The 22,253-nt window shown below is 41.6% G+C and overlaps 1 protein-coding gene and 1 pseudogene across 1 annotated transcript in view; both read right to left on the minus strand.

Annotated features, from left to right (window-relative positions):
* PHLPP1 (PH domain and leucine rich repeat protein phosphatase 1) overlaps positions 1–21,993 on the minus strand; it is a 208,933-nt gene extending 186,940 nt beyond the window's left edge. Inside the window, exon 1 of the mRNA XM_081801065.1 lies at positions 20,257–21,993. Coding sequence (XP_081657191.1) covers positions 20,257–21,793 — 1,537 coding nt within the window. The 5' untranslated portion in view covers positions 21,794–21,993. The remainder of the gene's footprint in view (positions 1–20,256) is intronic.
* On the minus strand, positions 1,583–3,195 carry LOC102749931 (actin-related protein 2/3 complex subunit 3 pseudogene; annotated as a pseudogene).
* Positions 21,994–22,253: the final 260 nt, after the last annotated feature.

Consider the following 22,253-nt stretch of genomic DNA (forward strand, 5'->3'; position numbering starts at 1 on the left):
TTATGATCATCTATGTCCTTGTGCAATCTGGCTTAAGCTTCTATAAAAATGCAGATCTGTCGGATTCATTTTCCCTCCAACCTTCAAAGTACCTCATGCCTTGGAAAGCAAGCACTCTGCAACTATCTGAATTGACTAAGTATAGGAGAAAAAAAGAGTATCCCATAAAAAGTTTCGTTACACTGACTGGTGAATTTTGAACATAAACAAAACTTTGTGCCTACAACCGCCAACCCAATAAAGTTCCTGAGCAAGTTAAAAAAAAAAAAACAACAAAAGGGGCGCCTGGGTAGCTCAGTTGGTTAAGCGACTGCCTTCGGCTCAGGTCATGATCCTGGAGTCCCGGGATCGAGTCCCGCATCGGGCTCCCTGCTCGGCGGGGAGTCTGCTTCTCCCTCTGATCCTCCCCCTCTCATGCTCTCTGTCTCCCATTCTCTCTCTCAGATAAATAAATAAAAAATCTTAAAAAAAAAAAAAAAAAAACCAAACATAAAAACAACTCTACTGCCATTCCACCAGGTTCTCCAAATCAGAAGCAATGATCTTTCTTTCTCCCAGTATTACTGCTGTTTGGCAATTCACCATATTTGATATGAAGAGTTATGGTTATCTCTCAAGAGTTTCTATCCTATTCCTCAAAACATTTTTATTAAAAATCTATAGAAACCAACTTTGTAACTGGAATATAAAATAACCAGATGATCTAGAGACTACAGTAAATATTTGGGCAATTATATTCTTAAGAACAACCGAACTGTAGAAACAAATTGAGGGTTCTAGAGGGGAGGGGGGTCAGGGGGATGGGTTAGCCTGGTGATGGGTATTAAAGAGGGCACATACTGAATGGAGCACTGGGTGTTATACGCAAACAATGAATCATGGAACACTACATCAAAAACTAATGATGTAATGTATGGTGATTAACATAACATAGTAAAATAAAATTTAAAAAAAAACAAACCGAACTGCTGGTTTTTCATTTGTTTCAATAACCACAATTTGGAATCTCAGCATCCAGCTTGAGTATTGAGCACAAAACACAAAGTCGATGCTTGCTACAATTATCAAGAGGAAAAATGATAGGTTTGACATGGTTTCTTAATATTTATTATTTAACAATAATTGTCCCCTACACAATTTGATTTATACCCATCTAATCTTATCATTTATCATGTCCTTATGCTCACTTTATAAACAGATTCAAGCCACAAGTCACTTTGAAAAATCTAGGAATGAAAAATGTGTCTTCAGAACCAGCTCTCATCTCTGCAAGTATAATCAATAGGTCATGAGGAAGGAAAAAAAAACTATCTCAGAAGTTTTATTACTCCACAAGTGATTTTATAAACAGAAAGGAAACAGGATATAACAGAAGGTACAATCCCTACTTTGTCATTTAGTAGTTCCAACTTTTCTGAAGGTTTTTGACCATTATATCTATATACTTACCCTCCCCCCACCACACACACACACACACACACACACACACACACACACACACACTCTCTCACAGATTGGGAGGAAGGAACCAAAACCGTGCAATCAAAACTGTGCAAAACAAAGCTACCCAATACAAGCACTTCCAAACTTATAAAACTGAGTTTGGCAATCATTTCCTGCATCTCTACTTCACAAACACCCCCCCAGCCCCACCCAGTGCAGTAAGGTGCTTCAGAGTAGTCCAAGAAAGGAACACCCCACAGAAAAGTCAGCATAGGTTGAAATCACAGGCATAAATTCCCAAAAGGGCATAGACTATGATTAGTTGGGTGATTTACTCAAGGAAAAGTATATTACAATAAATACCAAGAGTTGGTTTTTCCTTAACCTTCCAATTCATTAAGAAAATTGAGGCCCAGCTTCCTGAACTATCTCTTAAATAAATCTTTATCCTTCTCCATTCTTCCTAATAGCCTCAAAGAAATAGATGCCCTCTATCGACCCACAGCTAACTCTTTCATGGGGGCTCATGATATCGTCCCTCTTATTTCCTTCAGGACTTTCTTTCATTTTTCCCTCTCCACTCATGCATCATCCTTAGCTTTTCCCGCTCTCTCTTTCCCTTCAGGATAGAAATGATGTTCAAGTCTTTTCCTTCAGGACCACTTCCCTTCTTTCTACTGAGGCTTAACGTATATCGAATAAAGCACACAAACCATAAGGCTACATTCAATGTTTATACCCAGGAAACTAAAACTCAGAAAACCACAAAGAACATTATCAGCAGCAGATGGCTCAAGCCCCTGCCCATCAATATGCCCCCGAAAGGTAACAACTATTATGACATATTGCCAAAAATTAGTTTTGCCTGTTAACCGACCTTCATATAAATACAGTTGTACAGTAGGTCTCTTTTATTCTTTGTTCTTTCACTCAACATAATCCACTCCCACTTTTTTTTGTTAGAAATTTCTTTATTTACTTATTAAGCACCAGCTTAATACTGCAGAACATTTTAAATCACCCTTCAACAACTCATTCTTCCCTCCCCCACCCAAATTCTTGATAAAGAGCTCTTCAAGTGAAGGCATGCTCTCTTCTCTCTTCTGTATAAAATTTTATCAAATAAAGGCAAATAACTATGTACATCTTGCTGTAAAATGCTGCCCACGGCTGTGGAAAGTGTCTGCCCAGGCTCCTTTCACTGTCTAGGCCCTGAAAGACTCTTGTTCATGAACTGTCTCTTCACAAAGCAAGTCCACCACTTGCTAGGTTTATCATTCTGAGGGTCAAAAACTTTCTCACAAAGTCTCAGTCCAGGCTCTTGTCTCAGCTGCTGCAAGTAGGCCCTCATTACCTCATCTTCCTGTTTGTTTGCAGGTTTGGCATAAATTGCATTAAGTGGAAAACCAGGCTCTCCAGGAATGGGAAAATTAGTGATTCCCAGCATATACATTTCTTTTTCACCTTGGCTTTTGGAATTGCACTTTTGGAGTTTCTTAAGAGACACTCAGAAATGTAGAGAGTTATATATATCAAGGTTCTATCAGCTTCATTCCTAATCTCATAGTTTTTGAAGAAGACATTGGCCTTGAAGTAACAGATGGCTTCATCCACAATATCTGTATCTTTTGTCTCTCTAAGGACAGGTCCTTTGAACTGACTTCTGATAGGCAACAGTGCCATGTTTCCAATGAGTTTGATGTCAGGGTCCATGAGAGAAGAGTGGTAAGCCGGTATCTTGGCGGCGCCTGGGTTTCAAACTAGATGAGGAGGCTGGGGTTCAAGCGTGGCGCTTCCTGTCCACGGCCCAGCCTGCACTCCCACTTTTTAAATACAAGCATTCTTCAGAGTTGCTTCCTCGGCCTGTCCTCACTCCACCCACTCAATGAAGCACTTTCATTCAGTCCAAACACTTCACTGACTGCCCAACACAGATGCTCCTTGAGCTCTCTCCAGAAATACCTGAATGTCCTTCAGGCACCTTAACTTTAACACATCCAAAATCTAAATTGCCATCTTCCCACCAACCTACCCACCCCCCGCCCCCGCAAAGCCAATTCCTGCTCCTGTATTCTGCCTGTTGGGCGATGGGATTACAGTCAATCAAACCAGAAACCTCCAAGTCATCCTGACACACAAACCCTGTCAGTCTTATGCACACTGTATCCCTGACATGGGATATAGTGACACACCTTCCTGACCTGGAAGACATACTCAAATTAGTTCCAGAATGAATAATAAATCCTGAACTACTCCTTCCCCCCCACCAACATATAATCATGCAATAAGACCCAAGAATTCTACACTCTAAGCAATAGCAATTCCCATTCTGAAGTTCTTCATCTGCACTAATCTAGTCCAGATCTTTCTCATCTAGTTCTCAGGTAGCACCTTGGTCCCCATACCAGGAATGCCCTATCCCATCCACTCCTATTCCTAGTCTACTCTTTCCAGTATTCAAAATAATCTTCCACCCACCCCAACTGCAGAGACCTGATTAGTTTCCTATTTGGTATCACAACCACATTGTACAAACCTCAAAAGCGACACACTCTGTATTGCAATTCTTTCTTTCTCCCTACTAGGCTGAACTCTTTGAGGCAATTCTTTCTTTGGATCTCCAGCTCCTAACAGAGTGCTTTCAAATGTTAATGAAAGACAGCGCTAAGGCAGTAACCAAGTCTCTAGCCACTCCTCTCCCATCCATCCTCCAGCTGGCTACCAGTTAACACCCTAGAATACAAACCTAACCATGTCACCCCCACATACTTAAAATGCTCAGTAGCTCCCAATGCTTATCAAGTCAAGTCCTTAGCATGTGAGGCCTTTCATCATCTGGCCCCAACCTTTTCCATTTCACCTCCAACCACTTTAAACTCATCACCTAACACTTCACCATTGGAGCTACCCACCATTTCCTACCTACATAGTGCCCTTTCATTCGTGCTTTTCCTGACACACCCTTGTCATGCAGTTCTAGCCCCTCATTCACAAAGGGAATCCTTCCCATGAAGCTTTTCCAAGGCATTCCACTTCTAGGGAGAGCTGCTTTATCGGGTTTCCGCGTTCCCTGAGCCCTCTGTAAATGCCTTCATTAAGGTATTTCAAGTTTTATTATAATTGTTTATGTAATTTACACACACACACACACACACACACACACACACCCCAGATAGGAAAGCCTCGACATTCAAAAGGCATTCATCCTGAGAGCTTCACAAATTTAATATAAACATTATTTTTAGACCTCTCCACTTTTGTCCATAGCCATAGCCAGCACTAGCATTTATTTTAAATGCGAAAAAAATGAGTCATAAGGAAACCAAGTAAATAATGTTTATATCACCTTCCTGTGAGTTACTGCACATACTCTAAGCAGAAGGCAACAGAGCTCCACTGAGCTCTGGAAGCTGGATGGTGAGCCAGGTGCATTTACCAGCTAAACAGATGGCTTTAGTCGGTTTAACATGTACTACACCATTTCACGTTCATCCTCTGCAAAATCAGTCCTCAACTGATAAATATTTGTAAATATTAAGAATAGAAGATACACCCTCATTCATTCTCATATCACCAACCCCTAACTCTAGCACCTGCTCCTTCAACTTTACTGAACTAATGATATGAACTACTTTCATGAACTGACCCACAATTCTCTCATCACTCAAGCTGCACACATGTCATCTTTGAGCTTCTTTCATCAAAATGGCCAATTAGCTACTGAGTCCTAGGATAACATCTTCACAGGTCTCCTTTTCTCCCTCCACTGCTCTAATTTAGGCCCTCAGTATCTCACTAAGCCACACAAGCTCCGAATGATTTCTTTCCTTCAATTCTAATCTCTCCCACTCCCAATTCATCCAACGCCATCCCTTCTTAAAGTGCACTGTGCAGCTGAATCAACCTGAGAATCTTCTAAGTCTGAGGTGGGGCCTGAGATTCTACATTTCTAACACGCTCCTGGGAGATGCTGATGATGCTACTCCATAGATCACATCTCAAGGAGCAAAGCTCCACTCAACATTATCCTGGAATAATGCTTACCTAGTAAGAAGTCAACAGGCAAAGGCCAGATGACCATCTATCAGGAGAGCTCAGATTTCTGTGCTCAGTAGGAAACTGGCCTAGATGCCCTTGGTCCCTCCCAATGCTCAGATTCTATGCCCTGCCCCTCACATATCCACGCAGTTGTCACCCATTTTATACCTGTGGAGCCTAGCAAAGCTATAACCTAGCAGGTATTTCTTCAATTATCACATTCACCAGAATCTGATTTAGTAACTATCCACAGACAACTCAGGTTGATCCTACTCCAGTATCACAAATGTTTCTAAAAGATAAAGAAGACACTGTGCAAAGGGATAAGTATAGTTGTGCTTATGATGGTACCTTAAAGATAAATGAACACACAACTTTCCTTTATCCATCAGTATTATTTGGAGGTTGAAGCCACTGGGGTTAATCTGCCAGTTTCTTAGAACCAAGAGGGCTGTCAACCATTTTTGTTTTATTGCTTGGTTGTGGGGAGGGGGTGAAGGTGGGAGATGTGACACACATGTCCAGAAGCAGGAAGCAATGACAGCTCCCAATTCTCTATTAGCAGCTGCAAGCTGATTCAGGATATAAAACAAGCATTCTGACTGTATTAACTACAAAACAAGCCCTAGTTTCAGAAATGGACTTTTATGTGGTATCTTCAGAATGACATTATCCTCTTAAGTAGTTCCAACATATCTGTTTACAGAACTTTTGTCATCATGTATTTATTAATGAGACAATACCATTCAGATTGTGGTTAAAAACACCAAGTCACTCTTACAACTTGGTTACAGAGCAAGGGATTTGGAGTGTCTGCTTTAAAATCACAAGGACCAGTAACTACTCTCTACATGATTACACTGATGCTAACATTTCTGTTACTATCCCCCATAAAATCAGCTTGTCGAGTGTTGATATAACTCTAATGAGTTAACTTAAGTCTCTGTAAAAATTAGTCACAGAGGGCAAAACGGTGCTAATAACAGTGGAAAACACACACTGGCAAGTGATTAACCTCAATGTTGATGAGTATGAAGGAGAAGCATTTTCATTTGAATTAGAAACATAAATCAATTTATTTTAATCAGACAGGATTTGAATAACTTTTTTTACCATGCTGTTTGTCGTAATTTAAAAACAAAACAAAAAAGTAAAATGAAGATCTTTTTTCCAGTGTTGCCATTCACATTACTACACAAGACAATGTTTCACAGAGACATTTGCCTCCTATTTAAAACAAAAACAAAACAAAATTTATAACAGGCCATTAGTAAAGATTTAACTTGCCATATGTGTAGTACAAGTTTTCCAGCCATGGATTAAAAAGCTAGTATGTTGCTTTTGTTTAAATGAACACTCAAGAACTGCGTCTCCTCCTGGCCCAACAAGAAGTCTTCTTCATCAGTGAAGATTGAAACACTAGATGAGCACAGTTAAAAATTTCCAGATTATGACCAACTCATCATCATCCAAATTTTACATTACTACAGTCTACATATGTCACTGAATTATTTTTTTAAAGATTTTATGTATTTATTTGACAGAGAGAGACACAGCGAGAGAGGGAACACAAGCAGGGGGAGTGGAAGAGGGAGAAGCAGGCTTCCCCTCGAGGAGGGAGCCCGACGCGGGGCTCGATCCCAGGACCCCGGGATCATGACCTGAGCCGAAGGCAGACGCTTAACAACTGAGCCACCCAGGTGCCCCCATATGTAACTAAATTAAAAGAAATTAACTGCCTCCAGAAGATAAACACATTTCCCATAACTCTCATAAATCTGAGGAGTGAAAAACCCTCATAGGCCTTATAAAAAGAAATAAGAGAATGTCTCTCAAATGTATGGCAGGACCCTGGCACCAGGCTTCAGGGCAACATGGAGCATGCACACATTTGCATTTTCTTTTCAAGAAAGCAAAATTAGGGGCGCCTGGGTGGCTCAGATGGTTAAGCATCTGCCTTTGGCTCAGGTCGTGATCTCGGGGTTCTGGGGTTGAGCCCTGTGTTGGGCTCCCTGCTCAGTGCGGAGTCTGCTTCTCCCTCTCCCCTCCACTCGTGCTCTCTCAAATGAATAAATATCTTTAAAAAAAGCAAAATTAATAATTGCTTAATCCAGAATTTAGACCCTTACAAGCTGTGATACCACATGGAGCCCAAATGATTCGAGTGGATAAAAAGGCCTAGATGCCTAGATAGAAGGGTACTTCATAAATCTTAAAGGATGGAGCTGGAATTGCTACTCCTAAACTGGGTCTGACTGGATTTGAACTAGTAATTTATGGTTGCTCCTCAAACAATTCAGGGTCCCAGAATTAAGGCAATAGTCTACTCCTTCTGGTCCCTCAAGCCTTGGCTCCGGGGCCTCCTGGGGATTCACAACATTGCTATGACAGCCATCTATGAACCCTGCCTCTACTGGGACACTTTTCACCTTGGTATAAAAATGATGGCTTGCCTGTTTTTTCCACAAACATGCCCTCAAAATTATAAGTATGTCAAGGGATCCTAGAAAATTCAAATTAGTCATCTCTGAATCAAAAGCACCTTTGACATAATAGATACAATAACTGATGGATGGACAGATGAAAGTATACTGCCTGCCAATCACTGAGCAACTGTATATCCCATCTTCCTTAATGAGCCCTAATTAACTCTAACATTTGTGGCAATTTACTGTTGCTAAGACTAATAAAACCACACTACATTTGTGTAACATCTCAGTTTACAAAGCATTTCCACATATATCATCAAATCTGAACCTCCCAAAGTTCTTTGAGACAGATTTATTTTATCATTTCTCTCCTCCTCTCTCTCTCATGAGGCTTAAGGAGGTTCAGAGGCTCATTCTAGGTCTCACATCAAGTAACGAAGCCCACAGTCAAGTCTAGGTGTCCGGGTCCTCCATCAATGAATGCTCTTTCCACCCTAAGCCCAGGACTTGGTTTCTAACAACTGGTACGACTGTGCCAGGCACTTTCACACATTTCATTTGATCTCCTCAACAACCTTGTAGAACACAAAAGCATGAACTCTTTCAACAGAGAAGGAGGGGCGCCTGGGTGGCTCAGCTGGTGGACGGTCTGACTCTTGGTTTCAGCTTGGGTCGTGATCTCGAGCCCAGAGTCAGGCTCCGTGCTGGGCAGGGAGTCAGCTTGGGATTCTCTCTCTCCGTCTGCCCCTCTCTCTCTCTCTCTCAAATAAGTAAATAAATCTTGGGCAGCCTGGGTGGCTCAGTCGATTGAGCGTCTGCCTTCGGCTCAGGTCATGATCCCAGGGTCCTGGGATTGAGCCCCATATGGGCTTTCCTGCTCAGCGGAGAGTCTGCTTCTCCCTCTGCCCCTCCTCACCCCCGCCCCTGCTCGAATTCACTTGCTCTCTTTCTCCAATAAATAAATAAAATCTTAAAATAATAAATCTTAAAAAAAAAAAAAGAAGGAAAGAAGCAAATAGAGCTCCAGGGGCAGTGGCAGATAGAGAACTCAAGTCCATGCCTTAACTACTTCAAAATCTATGCTTCCCAAATGCTGATATGCCCAAACTGGCCCCAGAAGGTTATTAGAGATAAGTTCTCCACATTCAGCAAAAGAAGATGGATACTAACCAGTTGACTGTGGTGTCAGATGCCTGGACCTGAGTTTTGTCTGTGCCTTACTCACTGTACAAATCCAGATGAGTTACTATACTGCTCTGGAACTCACTCCCTCCATCTGTAATACTAGGGTAATAACATGGTCTACCTCACAGGGTTGTTATGAGGCTCAAATTAGCTAATATATATAAAGCACTTAAAACACTGTCTGGCATGTAGTAAGGGTGATATAAATGTTTGCTAAATAACAAAATATTACTCAATTTCTTGAACATTATACATAGGGAGTTTTTGCACTTGTTTCTTCAAATTAAAAAAAAATGCCATCTAGTTTGTCATTGTGGAAGAAATGGTACTTGTCAACACCTAAATAAATCTGGCAACTGCATCTTTATTTCTTTTAGTATTTTAGGGCAATGGGTGTGGAGATTTTCCCTGTAAGTGTTAATGGATTCAAGTCTAGAATCTATTCCAGCTGAGATAATTTGGAACTTAGGCAAATACAATTAAAAGCCTACAGAAGAGGGCGCCTGGGTGGCTCAGTTGGTTGAGCGACTGCCTTCGGCTCAGGTCATGATCCTGGAGTCCCGGGATCGAGTCCCGCATCGGGCTCCCTGCTCAGCGGGGGTCTGCTTCTCCCTCTGACCCTCTTCCCTCTCGTGCTCTCTGTCTCTCATTCTCTCTCTCTCAAATAAATAAATAAAATTTAAAAAAAAAAAAAAGCCTACAGAAGAGAATCCCAGTTCTCTACCAAAGAGGGTCTAATAAGGCCATGAAACGCAACAGTAGTACAATTTTTGTCTTGTGGTCACATACCTAAGAACTGGTCACTAGTTCTGCCTACCAAAGGTGGCAGATGTTCTAACCTGACTTTTCTAGGTTTGACATCTATGACTCTATACTTCCCATACCCCCCCTAGAACTACTTCATCTCTTCTGGGAGTTCATTTACCTACAGCACTAAAGCACCATGAGTACCATTAGCACACTGGTCCCATTTCACAATTTTCAGCTATCTCAGAGTTATTTTGCATTATATTCTTGTCATCTCAATTCATGGCTACACACAGAAACCCCTTCTCAGGTCAACTAAGAAAACCTCAAAGCACTACTGGCAGAGTTATTACTATCTTGACAGGCATGTTAGTCTTCATTTTTCTATATTCAAAAGATAAATCATGTGTGCTTCATGGTGACCTTCAGAGTTGTCCCCAGAAATTCTTTAGAAGGAGAAAAAAGGAATCTCTTCAGCATAAATAAGCAGCTAAATGATGCCTAATACACAGTGTATATATACATATACACATCAGCATTTTATACTCCAGCTAACCCCATGCCCACCCTAGCTACTTCAGGATGACAAAGCATCCACAGGAAAAGAGAATGGTGATACATCCATATTCCAGAAGTACGTAAGTTGCCATCCTAAAAGTAAGGGTCAATGGGTTAGCCTGGTGATGGGTACTGAGGAGGGCACATTCTGCATGGAGCACTGGTGTTATGCACAAACAATGAATCATGGAACACTTCATCTAAAACTAATGATGTAATGTATGGGGATTAACATAAGAATAAAAAAAATTTTAAAAAAAGTAATGGTCACAGACTGCTATTAAGAAATTAGGGAGCAAAAAAGAAACGTAGTGGAAAGCAGATAAAGATCCTTCCCTTTCTTCCTATTTTCCTGAACAAATTCAAAGTAGCTACTAAACCTATATTATTCTATATCATAGATTTTAATCTCTTATCAGTTAAAAAACAAACTAAGGAAAGTGGCATTTTATATCAGTGAAGAAATAACTCAATTATCCAATAAAAAGTATTAACACAATTTGTTCTTTCCTACTTCCTACGTTTCTTAAACAATAGATTAAAATTTTCGGCATAAAAAATAAAACTATAAGATACCACAGGAAAATACAGGAAATTTCATTTTTTAAACCTGGGATAGGGAGTCTTGACATAAATGTGTAATGGATAAAGAAAATAGTGACTTACAAAATAAAGCTAGTTTCCCTAAATATACCCCTAAAACAAATCTATAAACCAGTAGGAAAAAGCCAAATATCAAAAAAAAAAAAAAAAAAAAAGGAGCAAGTGATATGAATAGATATGAATAGGCCATTCACAATAAGTTACCAATTAAGATGTGGGAAAAAAGTGCTCCACGTAATTAAGAACTGCAATTTTTTTTTAAATCAAGATTTTTTTCTCCCAAGACTACTTACCCTACCCCACTCCTTCCCGTCCCATCCATAAATAGGACTACCACCTCCCATTAACATCCTGCCTTAACACTCAATGGAGAACATATGTGTGGAGTGTGTGTAAGAGAACAAGTGTCCTTCAATTATAGCAGTGTTTACTTCTTCCCATAAGGAGGGATCCTTATTACATACAACTGAATTTCAGCTGCCCCCAGCCATACCACCTCTCCAAGAGACCATCAAGAGAAATTTCTCCCCTGTTTCAGCATCTGGAGTACATATTCTGCATGTCAGATACAATGTATTTTTACCCTTCTGTACTTCTGCACTTTAAAAAGTTCCCTTCCTCATATTAAAAATGAGCAGTCATCTTTGAGGAATTAATTGACTCAGTAGATTAACTTCCCTATAAGGAAAGCTAAAACTTTTGCTTAAGGTAAATGACTAAATTAAAACAGAGCCTAATATAGAAGGGAATCTCTCTCACACCCCTAAAAATATTCACAAACTGCCTTTTTGCTAAAGGGGCAGAAATTTCTTTTTCTCTCTCGCTCTCCCTCCTTCTACCTCTCTTTTAGGGAGAGAGAGGAGATATTCAAAACAGTAGCAGATTTCATGATAAAAGACTTCCAAAGCCAACAAACAACAAAAGCCCAAAGATTATTGAAGCCAGTTTTTTTTTATTTCTTTATATTACACAAAAGTAGAACTGTGCATGTGTGCGTTAAGTAAGCTATGTGCATCTCATCGTGAGAAGACATCTTTTAAAAAAACTGAAATAAAGAATATAATGAATACTGAATCTTTTTAATGAACATGTTTGAATGAGAATTTTTTTCAAAATCTATTTTTAAATGTTTCTCCCAAATATTTTTTAAAAGTCAATGATTTCTTTTTACATTTCCATTGTAACAATTTCAAGTTCAAAGTACAGATGAATCACCATTGGTTTTTCTGATTTTCTAGTACTGCAACTCCTCTCAGCCAACCGTCTGTCAACTTTAAAGTTCTATCATTAAATCCCCCAAAGGGTAACATCACTGATGAAATCTAATTTCCCTCTATGCAATTAAGATACCCAACTGTTCCATCAGAAGCCCCTCCTTATAACTGTCCGCGATATGCAACCTCCCAAAAGCACTGATTAGAATGAAATGAAACTGGAAACATCTTGAAATCACAGAGAAACCACCAAATGTGTGACGTACACTCCATTTTTTTTAAACTTTCATTCTGAATATGAAATATAAGGAGGATCCAAAATTAAGTTTTTAAGTTCACAGTGTGGTGGAAAAAAGAACAATGGACAGATAATCCAAATCATGGGTGCTACTCCTAATTCGGAGACTGACTTGATCAATGATCTTAGACCAGATACTTAACCTCTATAGGCTTGCTTTCCTCATCTATAAAAATACAGATGTTGGGATCTCTGTGGGATCCTTAATTCTATCATTTAATCAAATTAACAATACAAAAATTTCATTTTCTTTAAGTGCTTTTTCTCCTGAGACTCTAGGCACCAGGAGATAGGCACACAGCTCATCAAGAATTAAAACTAAAGAACTAGGAAGTTTTGCATATCTGAATACCTCCAATACAGAGTTACCATTAAAGTAAACTTGATAAACCAAATTCTGAAAGGATCTTGCTTTATACGTCAACTTAAGAAAAAACTCTAACTTTAAAAAGGATATATTTCTTTAAATTCGTCTCTAGCACACTGAGGTCTACATTGAGAAGTAGGGCTGGCAGAGAGTGAATCAAACATTACATATACTCTCATCAGTCTGAATCTATACCAAAAAGCTGATCTACTCTGGTTGTCAACCTCAGGCTATCTTGCATATATGAGGGCTAAGTCCATTCCTTTCTCCCTGAGAAAATGCAGGGGATTTGACTCTTTTAAACCCATAGACGGGTCTTACAAAACTTAAAACAACTACAACTTTTAGTCTTTCTAATGGGAAGGAAAGGTTCTCATGGAGCCCCAGAATGTTAAGAGTTTAAAGCGATCTTAGACTTACTCCTCTCCAAGCTCATCAGTTTACTGACCAGGAAAGCAACGCCCAGGATAGATTAAAATGAACGCCCAAAGTCATGCCAAGTTTCCCAGCTTTCAGACTAATTTCCTTAAACTACACACCATTTTTCCTCAAAGTGTGAGATAAAACCATGTAATTTTTTCCCCAAAGTTATTCTGAAAAACAAAACAAAACAAACAAACATACAAAACACCAACCAAGGTTACTCTCCCCTGACCCCAGGACACATCAGAGAAAACTCAAAAACCGTAAGGTGGCACCCATACAGGACTAAGACACAGCCAGACAAGCTCTCAAAATATATGGAAGGGAACAAAGACAGAATTCCTTAGGAATAAATTTCTTCATAAATGACAAGGTAAAAAAATAAATTGGTTCTACGCATAAAATTTCACTCTTTGGACCATGTGTCAGGAGTGAACTGACTATAAAATCCAGATAATTATTGAATAGATAAGGAAAAAAGCAGAGATCATACTTTCACTGTATTTAAAAACATGCCTCATAGTTTAAAAGAAAGCCCAAATATTCTAACATATAAGACACCTATATGACAAGATTCATTCTCTAACTTCTTTTCACCAGATGTAGGCGTCAGTAGAAATAGGCAGCAACAAATACAAAACTCTTCCGGCTCAAAAAGAATGCAAAAGAAAAAAAGCTAAAAAGAAAAATCAACCAATTCAAATCCTCTCAAACCTCAAATTTCTAATCAGATTTTTCCCTCCTTATTAAAATGGTCTAAAACAAAATTATTTCAGATTTAGTTCAGTCTCCAACTGAATGCTTTCATATAACTGGAAATGAGACTAATTTTAGCAAGCTTCATTTGGGAAAGTATATGCCAAAAATTCTGAATTTGCTAAAATATTGACATTTAGAAACTTATAAAAACGTGTACAACCTACAAATAGACTTTTCCACTCCTTTTCTAATAGAACTTCTAGGTTCCAAACTCAGAAGCTCCTGGACTTGTACCTGAACAAGACACTTTATCATTATATACATCTTACAATGTACTAAAGCAACCTCAAATGTAAAAATACAACAGGGAAAAAATTATTTCAGCAAGAACTTGGCGTTCTGGGAAGGTTATGCTTGGTTTCATTAAACATACTAAAAGATATTCTGGGCATATATTATATACAAAATATGTAACCAAACCATTCCACCTCTAAATCAAAGTGTCATGACACTTCAGTAATGTAGTAACTGTCATTATGCTTGACTCAAAGGTACACTGTGCAACCTAGAAGAGTTGCTATTTCACAGTTAACCAAATATCCTAATGTCTTTTAATTAGAATATCACTAAAGTCTGTTCCTTCCAGATCTCTGAGTTTAAAATTTATCAAAATCTCCCAAAGCCTAGAGTTGAAGTTTCATACAAATCAAAACCCAACCCGTCACAAAGACTTAGGCTATAAATACCTAATATGTCTAAAGAATCCACATGGTCACTTTTTTTTGTTTTAATTATACTATCTTCAGAAAACCGAACATAAGTATAAAAAAAGGGCTTGCCCTAGAAGCAAAGGGACATGAGGCCAGATTCAGAACTCCTCATTACCAGTGTTACACCAGATGCCTGGGATTAAAGGGGTGGAGTGGGTTTTAGAAAGTGGGAATTTTTTTTTTAAGGCTTCATTTTCCCAGACATTTTGATAACTTCTCTTTTTCAAAATGTCAGGCATCTTTTTTAAAGGAAAAGCTTTTCTACTGAGTGGCTTCAGGATCTCCTGACTCTCACAATACAATTAAACCCTTCTCCTGTCCAGATAGACTGAACTGTGTTCCACCCTGGCACATAACAAAATCATTAAATCTAAAATGCCTCATTTGACAGATGTCTCATTAAATTCATCTCAAAGTTGAGGTAAGAGATGCCTTTGAAAAGAAGGGGGGGAAAAAAAACACCTGTTAACTCTAAGAAAACTTTGAGAGAGAACTGCTCTCTCAAAATCCACATAGAGCTTCACTCATGTGCAACAGAAGATATTAGTAGTATGTGGCACATCTAAAATCTCCTGCCCTGGGAGAAACGCCTCCGAGTGTATGTGTGTTTAACACATCCCTGGGGACCCAAACAGGATGGAAGGCTGAAGAATCAGGGCATACTCCACCAGCTGCTGAACAAAATTCCACAAATTCAACAAATGTTTAAACTAAAATGCCAAGTATTACACTAGGCTTGGATCATAAAGAATGTCAATGAATGTTATGTTACCAATAAATCAAATTCAGGGCTTTAAAAGAAAGAATAAGAAACAACAAAAACACTTTACACTTTAAAAAATAATGACCTCTGGATAACCAATCATTTAAGGTGGTGGATTTAACAATCTTATAGCAACAAAAAGAACTCTGAACCCAGAAACTTTAAAACCTAACTTACACATTTCCTCTCCCTGCAATTATTTCACTGAGCACAAAAGACACACAGTTTAGAAACAACTATGAAATTCAGGGAAATTCTAGCTCTCTATAATGTATGAATTATAAAAATAATTGTAACAATAGCATAGTAACACCAATAAAGCACTATCACTAAAGTACCAACAATTCTATTTTAAAATAAAAGAGTTAAGCAAGACTTTTCTGACGTATATTTTCAACACTTCACAAGTAAGGCTATGTTTTAAAGGAACTGAATTGCCACACCTCCACCCTGAAAAGTTATCCACTTTTCAGATGAAGTGTTAATTCTCTATACCCAATGAAGATTTACAGTTTAACAAATGAGGCATGGTCAAAAAAAAAAAAAAAGTCATTAAGTAAACGTCATTCCCTAACAACTTAAATGCAAGTATGACTATTGCAACCAGAATATTTACAACACTTCAGTACTCTTTCTGTATTGCCTATTTATTTGCCAGACTTGGTACTTTAGGTTTTTAAAGGCAGCATGATAAAAAATAGGGCCATCAACATTTCACAAGGAATACCACTTTGGACTGGAGGATATCACCTCATTACCAAGAAAAATAGCGTATTTTCCGAATGCTTCTAACCAAGTGAAAAAATCAAGTGTAAATGAAATTCAGCATCGATTCATGGAAAGTGATATGAATTGCAAAACAGAACATCCCAGCTCTCTATTCTCAGCTCTGCCAAGGACTGAAAAACCACAAGCAAGAGGCAAACCTCTCTGTGCATGTTTCTCCATCTGAAAAGAGGATTGACACCGACTCCTCCCTAATAATGTTTTTGAAAGGACAAATGAGATAATTTATGTGAAAGCCCTTTAAAATTTTTTGAAGATAATAAAATCCAACATGTTAATAAATGTTCTCAAACCACAGTTATGAAGGAAAAGGTAGCATGCACTTTACATCAAAAACAACAAATATAAAATGTAAATATAAAACAACAAAAATAAAGTTAAATCCTTTGTTCTTAAAATCGAAAAGACTGTTCAAGCACACACTGGTGTCACATGTTCATACCACGTGACTCAATACTGCTGTAATTATAGTAATAAGAGCCTGCTGGTCAATATTACAGCTTAATGCTGAACCACCCCTTCTCAGTTTCCATGTAGGAAACCATGTAAGGTTTGATCATTCCCAAAAGAGAAAAAGAGAAGAAATATGAGAGGGGTTAGGAGACTGTTCTCCTGAGCAATCCCAATAAGTCACATAAAAATATCTTGTCCAAGATTCACTAGGCACAGTGGGTGTGCTCTCCATTCTCTCAACATCCTTTCCCACTATTACAATTTGAACTGAATTAGCTAGACTACTAAATCTAAAAGGTGGTGCAAGCGTCAAAAAACATATAGTTTAATACTGCCCTTGGTCAATGACTCAGACTGCCCAGGGAATCCAAAACACAAAGCTCATTAATCTTTTGAAGTCCATTATTTATGTCAAGCAACATAAATTTTTAAACTTCTTAACCTAAAATTACTCTCTTCCAATTAGAATTTAAGATGGTTCATTTTAAAAGGAAATTAAATGTTAATGTACTTAAAATACTTAAAACCAGTAATTTCATATAAAGCCACTTAAATTTTGTCTTTTTTAAATCAGCTAAAAGAATGCTTGAAAGATACAATAACAATTTTCAAACTAAGTTTTCATTAACAACTTTGTAATTAAATAGCACCTTTCATCCAACACCTTATAGTTCATTAAAGACTTTCATTTTACTTTACCCAAATAAGTATTTAAATATGCAAAGGCTGCAAATGCCTCTCAAAGACTTTTAATAATAATTTGAGTCAAGTTATAAATACTGAAACTCCTTTGAAAGGTGACCTTCAAAAGAATGAAAGTTCTCTGCTGGACAAAGAAGTCTCAAAAAAAAAAAAAAGCAGCTGACTAGATAACTAGAAAGCAGATAATGAGCTCAATTTAAATACAGTAATGTATTCAAATGGCTTCAAAGGCAACTTCCTCATCTATCCTTAACTCCAACTACACATATAAACAAAAAGACGTGCAGCAATAAGACTAAGTTATACGTAAAATTATAAAAACAAATGTGGCACACAATACCCTCTTAAAGAGTGTCCTCTAAAACAAACCTTAATTCTCTTTTTCCTAAGGAAAAGAATTACTACCAAAATGTAACACTCCCATTGGGTATCCTACGTTCCTCTGCAGAGGGAATTTCTAGGAATCTCCTCCAGCCAGGTACAAACCCTCACTGTGTGAAGTCCTCACAGTGTTCCCGTAACAAGTAAGACCACCTTAAGGACAAGGCCCTTTTGTTCCTTAATAACTAAACTTTCTTGCAAAAGTTCAAATGGATTCACTATAAGCTGAATTTTGTTCTATGGCAAATGAGTATCAACAGACATTTTGTATATTACCTTGGGTTTAAAATAGGCTCAACTCTGTGTAAAAAAACAAAATAAACTAGTCATTTCTATAACAATCAAGCATCTTCCTTCTAGGACACCTGAACAATGGCTTCACATTCAAGAATAGGTTGGATACTGTGTGCGACATCCATTTTACTATTTTTACAAGTGTGTACACAGAGGCATGTGTGTATTTATGCTGTGCACAGAGATGAAGTAAGTTCAGAAAGAAATAATTACGGCTTTTCATAAAAAGCAAAACAAAAAGAGTAAAATGACCACACCAGAAATTTAAGATTCAACCAGAAAGAAAATGTCACTTTTATATTGATAAGCTTTAAAAAACAAAACAACAAAAACACTGTACGTCCCTCAGAATATTTTAGACACACTTGAAGAGGCAATCAAGGGAATCAAAGATTTAAATTTCATGACTAGGACACCCGAAACCTTTCCCACTAACATTTATTGTAATCAACATCAGGAAAACAAGAGATACAGAGCTCTTTCTATATAAAATTTGTTCAGTACTGTTTACATATCCTTTGCTTTCTATATATTTCAGTTTAATTGGTTTGGTTATAAGAGCATTTATCATTCTCACGTTAATATTCTCATTCCAAGCGTGATTACCATTTAATGCTTTTGTAAAATAACAGTATTTTACAAAATACATGAGTTCCAGGAGGAAAGGATATATTGCTCCTCCTACAATTAAAAAAAAAAAAAAACCCACCTATTTTCTAGGTCATAAACTTGTAAAGCCATGCCATCCAGTTGAGATATTATCTTCAGATACTGCAAATGCTATTGTACTATCACATGGTGTTCTTTATAAGGCAAAAATCCATCAGAAATCCACTTGAATTATAGAAAAACTTCAATGAAACTTAAAAGAACATCTCACCAGGAACGTTACTGGTCTTGCATATTTCAATGTGGGAGTAAAGATCTCTTCATTCAAACTAAGTTGCCACTAAGACACAAGTTGAACCAAAAACATTAAGTTAGAATGGCAACAGATTAATAAAGTTACAAGTATGATAATTTTTCCACCAGCACCAGATTTAACTCTCCTCATTTAACTTTGTTATGCTAACTTTGTTTTAAATAAAATTTCTTATCATTAAGAACATAATTATTTAAACCAGAAAAAGATGCACACAAATATAAGGCTCCAATATAACAACCAGGATCTATAGCTCTCTAATTTAGCACCCACCAAGTCTTTAATCAAGAGAGAAACATTAGTCACTCCTGGTCAAGAATTAGATCTAATACATCAATCCTATCTCAAAAAGCTGGGAAAAAATAGAAAAATTAAAGAAGTTTTCATCTAGAACCGAAAAAAAGAGGAGGATTTTAGTCCCATCTCAAGAAATGGTAACCACTTCAAGTCTTATTGTGATCCCTATTTCAAGTCACACTGCAATGGTCAGACCGGGTTAAAGAGGCTGGAAGTAAGAAATGAGAAATAGGCGACATCACTTTGGGTGCAAGAATCAAACTTGCAGATGAAATTGAAATAAAGCAAAAAAAAAAAAGCTCTGGAGAAAAGTACCACTAAGAAGGGTCCCATCTGTTAGCGAGGACTCAGTGGGCAAATGAGCATGACAGAGAGCTGAACGAGCGCCCCAAGTGACAAGAAAGGAGCTCCTGGGGGTCACGCAGGAATGGCCAACTTTGGACAAATGCACAAGGAGTGACCTGGAGCATGTCTGTTGGTCATTTCCCTCTGTCTGTATGATGTGCACGAGATGGTTTACCTGAAATCCCAAACTGCCTCAAACCCAGCATGCCCTCGAGGCGAGGCCTGAAGAAAGTCCCCTCGTTGTTAAAAGTACTACTGCTTCTTTCAGAAGTAGCTGCTACCTGTGTTTCCTGGTGGCTCTGCCACCTCTTCCAACAGCGCTTCCCCACCTCTGGGCCCTCAAGACTGACAGCAACTCGCGGATTTTTAAATTGCTCCACTTAGTATTACACAGAGGGGAGGTGAAAGCTGTAAAGAAGTAACAAAGACTCCCGAGGACGTACAGGTACTCTTGGTCTGGACAGACGGCCGACTGTACTGATTCCTCGGGACCTAAAGTGTTTACACCCCACACGTCACAATACAGGTGAATTCCTTACCTGCATAGAAGCGGATGAGGCAGCCAATCTCCGAGTCCATGCCTTCCTCCTGCACCCTCCACAACTCCCCAAATCCCAGTTGGAAGAGGTAGTCATTTTGGATCTGCAACGGCTTCTCGTCTGCCTCCAGGCGCCGGGTGGTCTCTCCGTGGAGCTGCACGTACAGGGTGGGCGGCGGAGGCGCTTTCTCCGGGGCCGCCCCGTTCCCACCCGGGGTCGACTGGGGGCGGCCAAGGGCCGTAGCCGCAGCCGCCTTTTCCTCCCGAGGCCGGTCGCGGGCGGCCCCTCCCGGGCCGTCAACGCCCCTCGGGTCTTTCGGCTGCAGCAGAGGCGGGGAGGCCGTCGGGGAAGGCGGCCGGGCGCCCGCCCCGGGCCGGGATGGCGCGGAGCGGCCGGGCAGGCGGGGCTGGCCCGGAGCCGGGGCCGGGTCAGCCTCGAGCTCCTCGGACGACGAAGAGGAGCCGCTGCCGCAGCTGTAGGGGTCCAGCCGGTCGGACACGCTCTCGGCGCTGGGGCTCAGGCTGAAGCTCTCGGTGTCGGAGGCCGGGCCGGCGGCTGCGCCGTCCGGGGGCTGCGGGGCGCCCGGCTCACCCGGGCTGGAGTCTGACGGCGCGGGTCTGGCGCGGGAGGCGCGGCGCGCCCACCCGCCCGGGCCGCCCGGCAGCTGCAGGTCCGCGGGAGGCGCGCGCCGCGGGCCCCCGACGGCAGCCAGCCCGCTCCTCCCGGGCGGCGGCCCCAAGTCCCGGGGTTCCGCAGGCGCGAGCCGGGGGCCGACGTCGGGGGGCCGCTGCGTGCCGGTCGCGGGGCCCGGGCCCTTGCCTAGCACCTTCACCACACCGCTGCCTTTGTGGCCCACTTGCAGGAGGCGTGCGGCCACCTCGCCGGCCGTGGTGTCCAGCGTGCAGAGCACCGGGCGCAGGTAGGTCGAGGCCAGGTGGCGGTCGAAGACGTGCACGCAGCCCCGCTGGAGCTGGTGCCTCACCCAGTCCCGGTCCGACGGCTGCAGCTGCAGCATCTGCCGGTGCTTCAGGAGCAGCGTCTTCCTGTCCAGGCTCCGGGTGCACAGCGACGCGGAGGCCGAACAGGAGGCAGAGAGGCCGGCGGCGCCGGGGCAGTGCGAGGCGGCAGCAGCCGAGGACGACGACGACGAGGAGGAAGAGGACGAGCACGATGAGGCGGTGGCGGCCGCGGACAGATTCCTTTTCAGCCGCCCTCTCCTCAGCAGGAGGGAGTTGGCGCCGCTGCCGGCCCCGGGCACCGGGGCAGCTCCGCCGGCGGTGGGCTGGGGCGCCCCGCGCCGCCGCCGGCGCCCCGCGCCTCCCGCCCGGCCCGGCAGCGGCCCCGGCTGCGCCTCGCCGGGGGCCTCTTCCCGCGCCCCGCCGGTCGGGGCCGCCGGGGTCAGCGCGGGCTCCAGGCTCCGGCCGCCCCCGGCCGCTGCCGCCAGAGCCGCCGCCGCCACCGCCGCCGGAGCCGGAGCTCGGTCCTCCCTGCTGGTCTCTGGGAGTCGCTGCGCCGTAGCCGCGGCGGCGGGCTCCATTGCAGTGGGGCTTCGCGCTTCCCCCCCAGCTCCGGAGGCAGCGGGAGGAGAGGGAGGCGGTGAGGCGAAGGTGGGAGACGGCGGCGGCGGCAGCGCGGGGAGAAGGGAGAAGCCAATGGCGTTCGGCGCGGCCGTTCCAGGGGATTATGTGGCAATTCGGAGCATTCCGTCGGTGTCTCGGTGTTCCATCCCGCGCGCCCGCCCGCCTCGCCGCCACCGCCCCCCCTACACACGCCCTCCCCGCCCGGGTCGCGGACTCGGGAGCGCAGGCCCCGCCCGCTCCCCCCCGCCCCACCTCGCCGCGGCGAACCAGCCGCGTAGCCGGGCTCATTGAATATTAATCACGCGCCTGGAGCGGGAAGGCGGGAGGCGGGCAGGGCGGGAGATCCACGAGGGCCTCATGAATATGCATCGTTAGCATGACGGCATTCCCGGGAAGAGTGGAGAGAGCTGGAGGATG

This window comes from Leptonychotes weddellii, chromosome 13 (genome assembly GCF_054177405.1).
Source record: "Leptonychotes weddellii isolate Sample4059 chromosome 13, ASM5417740v2, whole genome shotgun sequence".
NCBI classification, from domain to species: domain Eukaryota; kingdom Metazoa; phylum Chordata; class Mammalia; order Carnivora; family Phocidae; genus Leptonychotes; species Leptonychotes weddellii.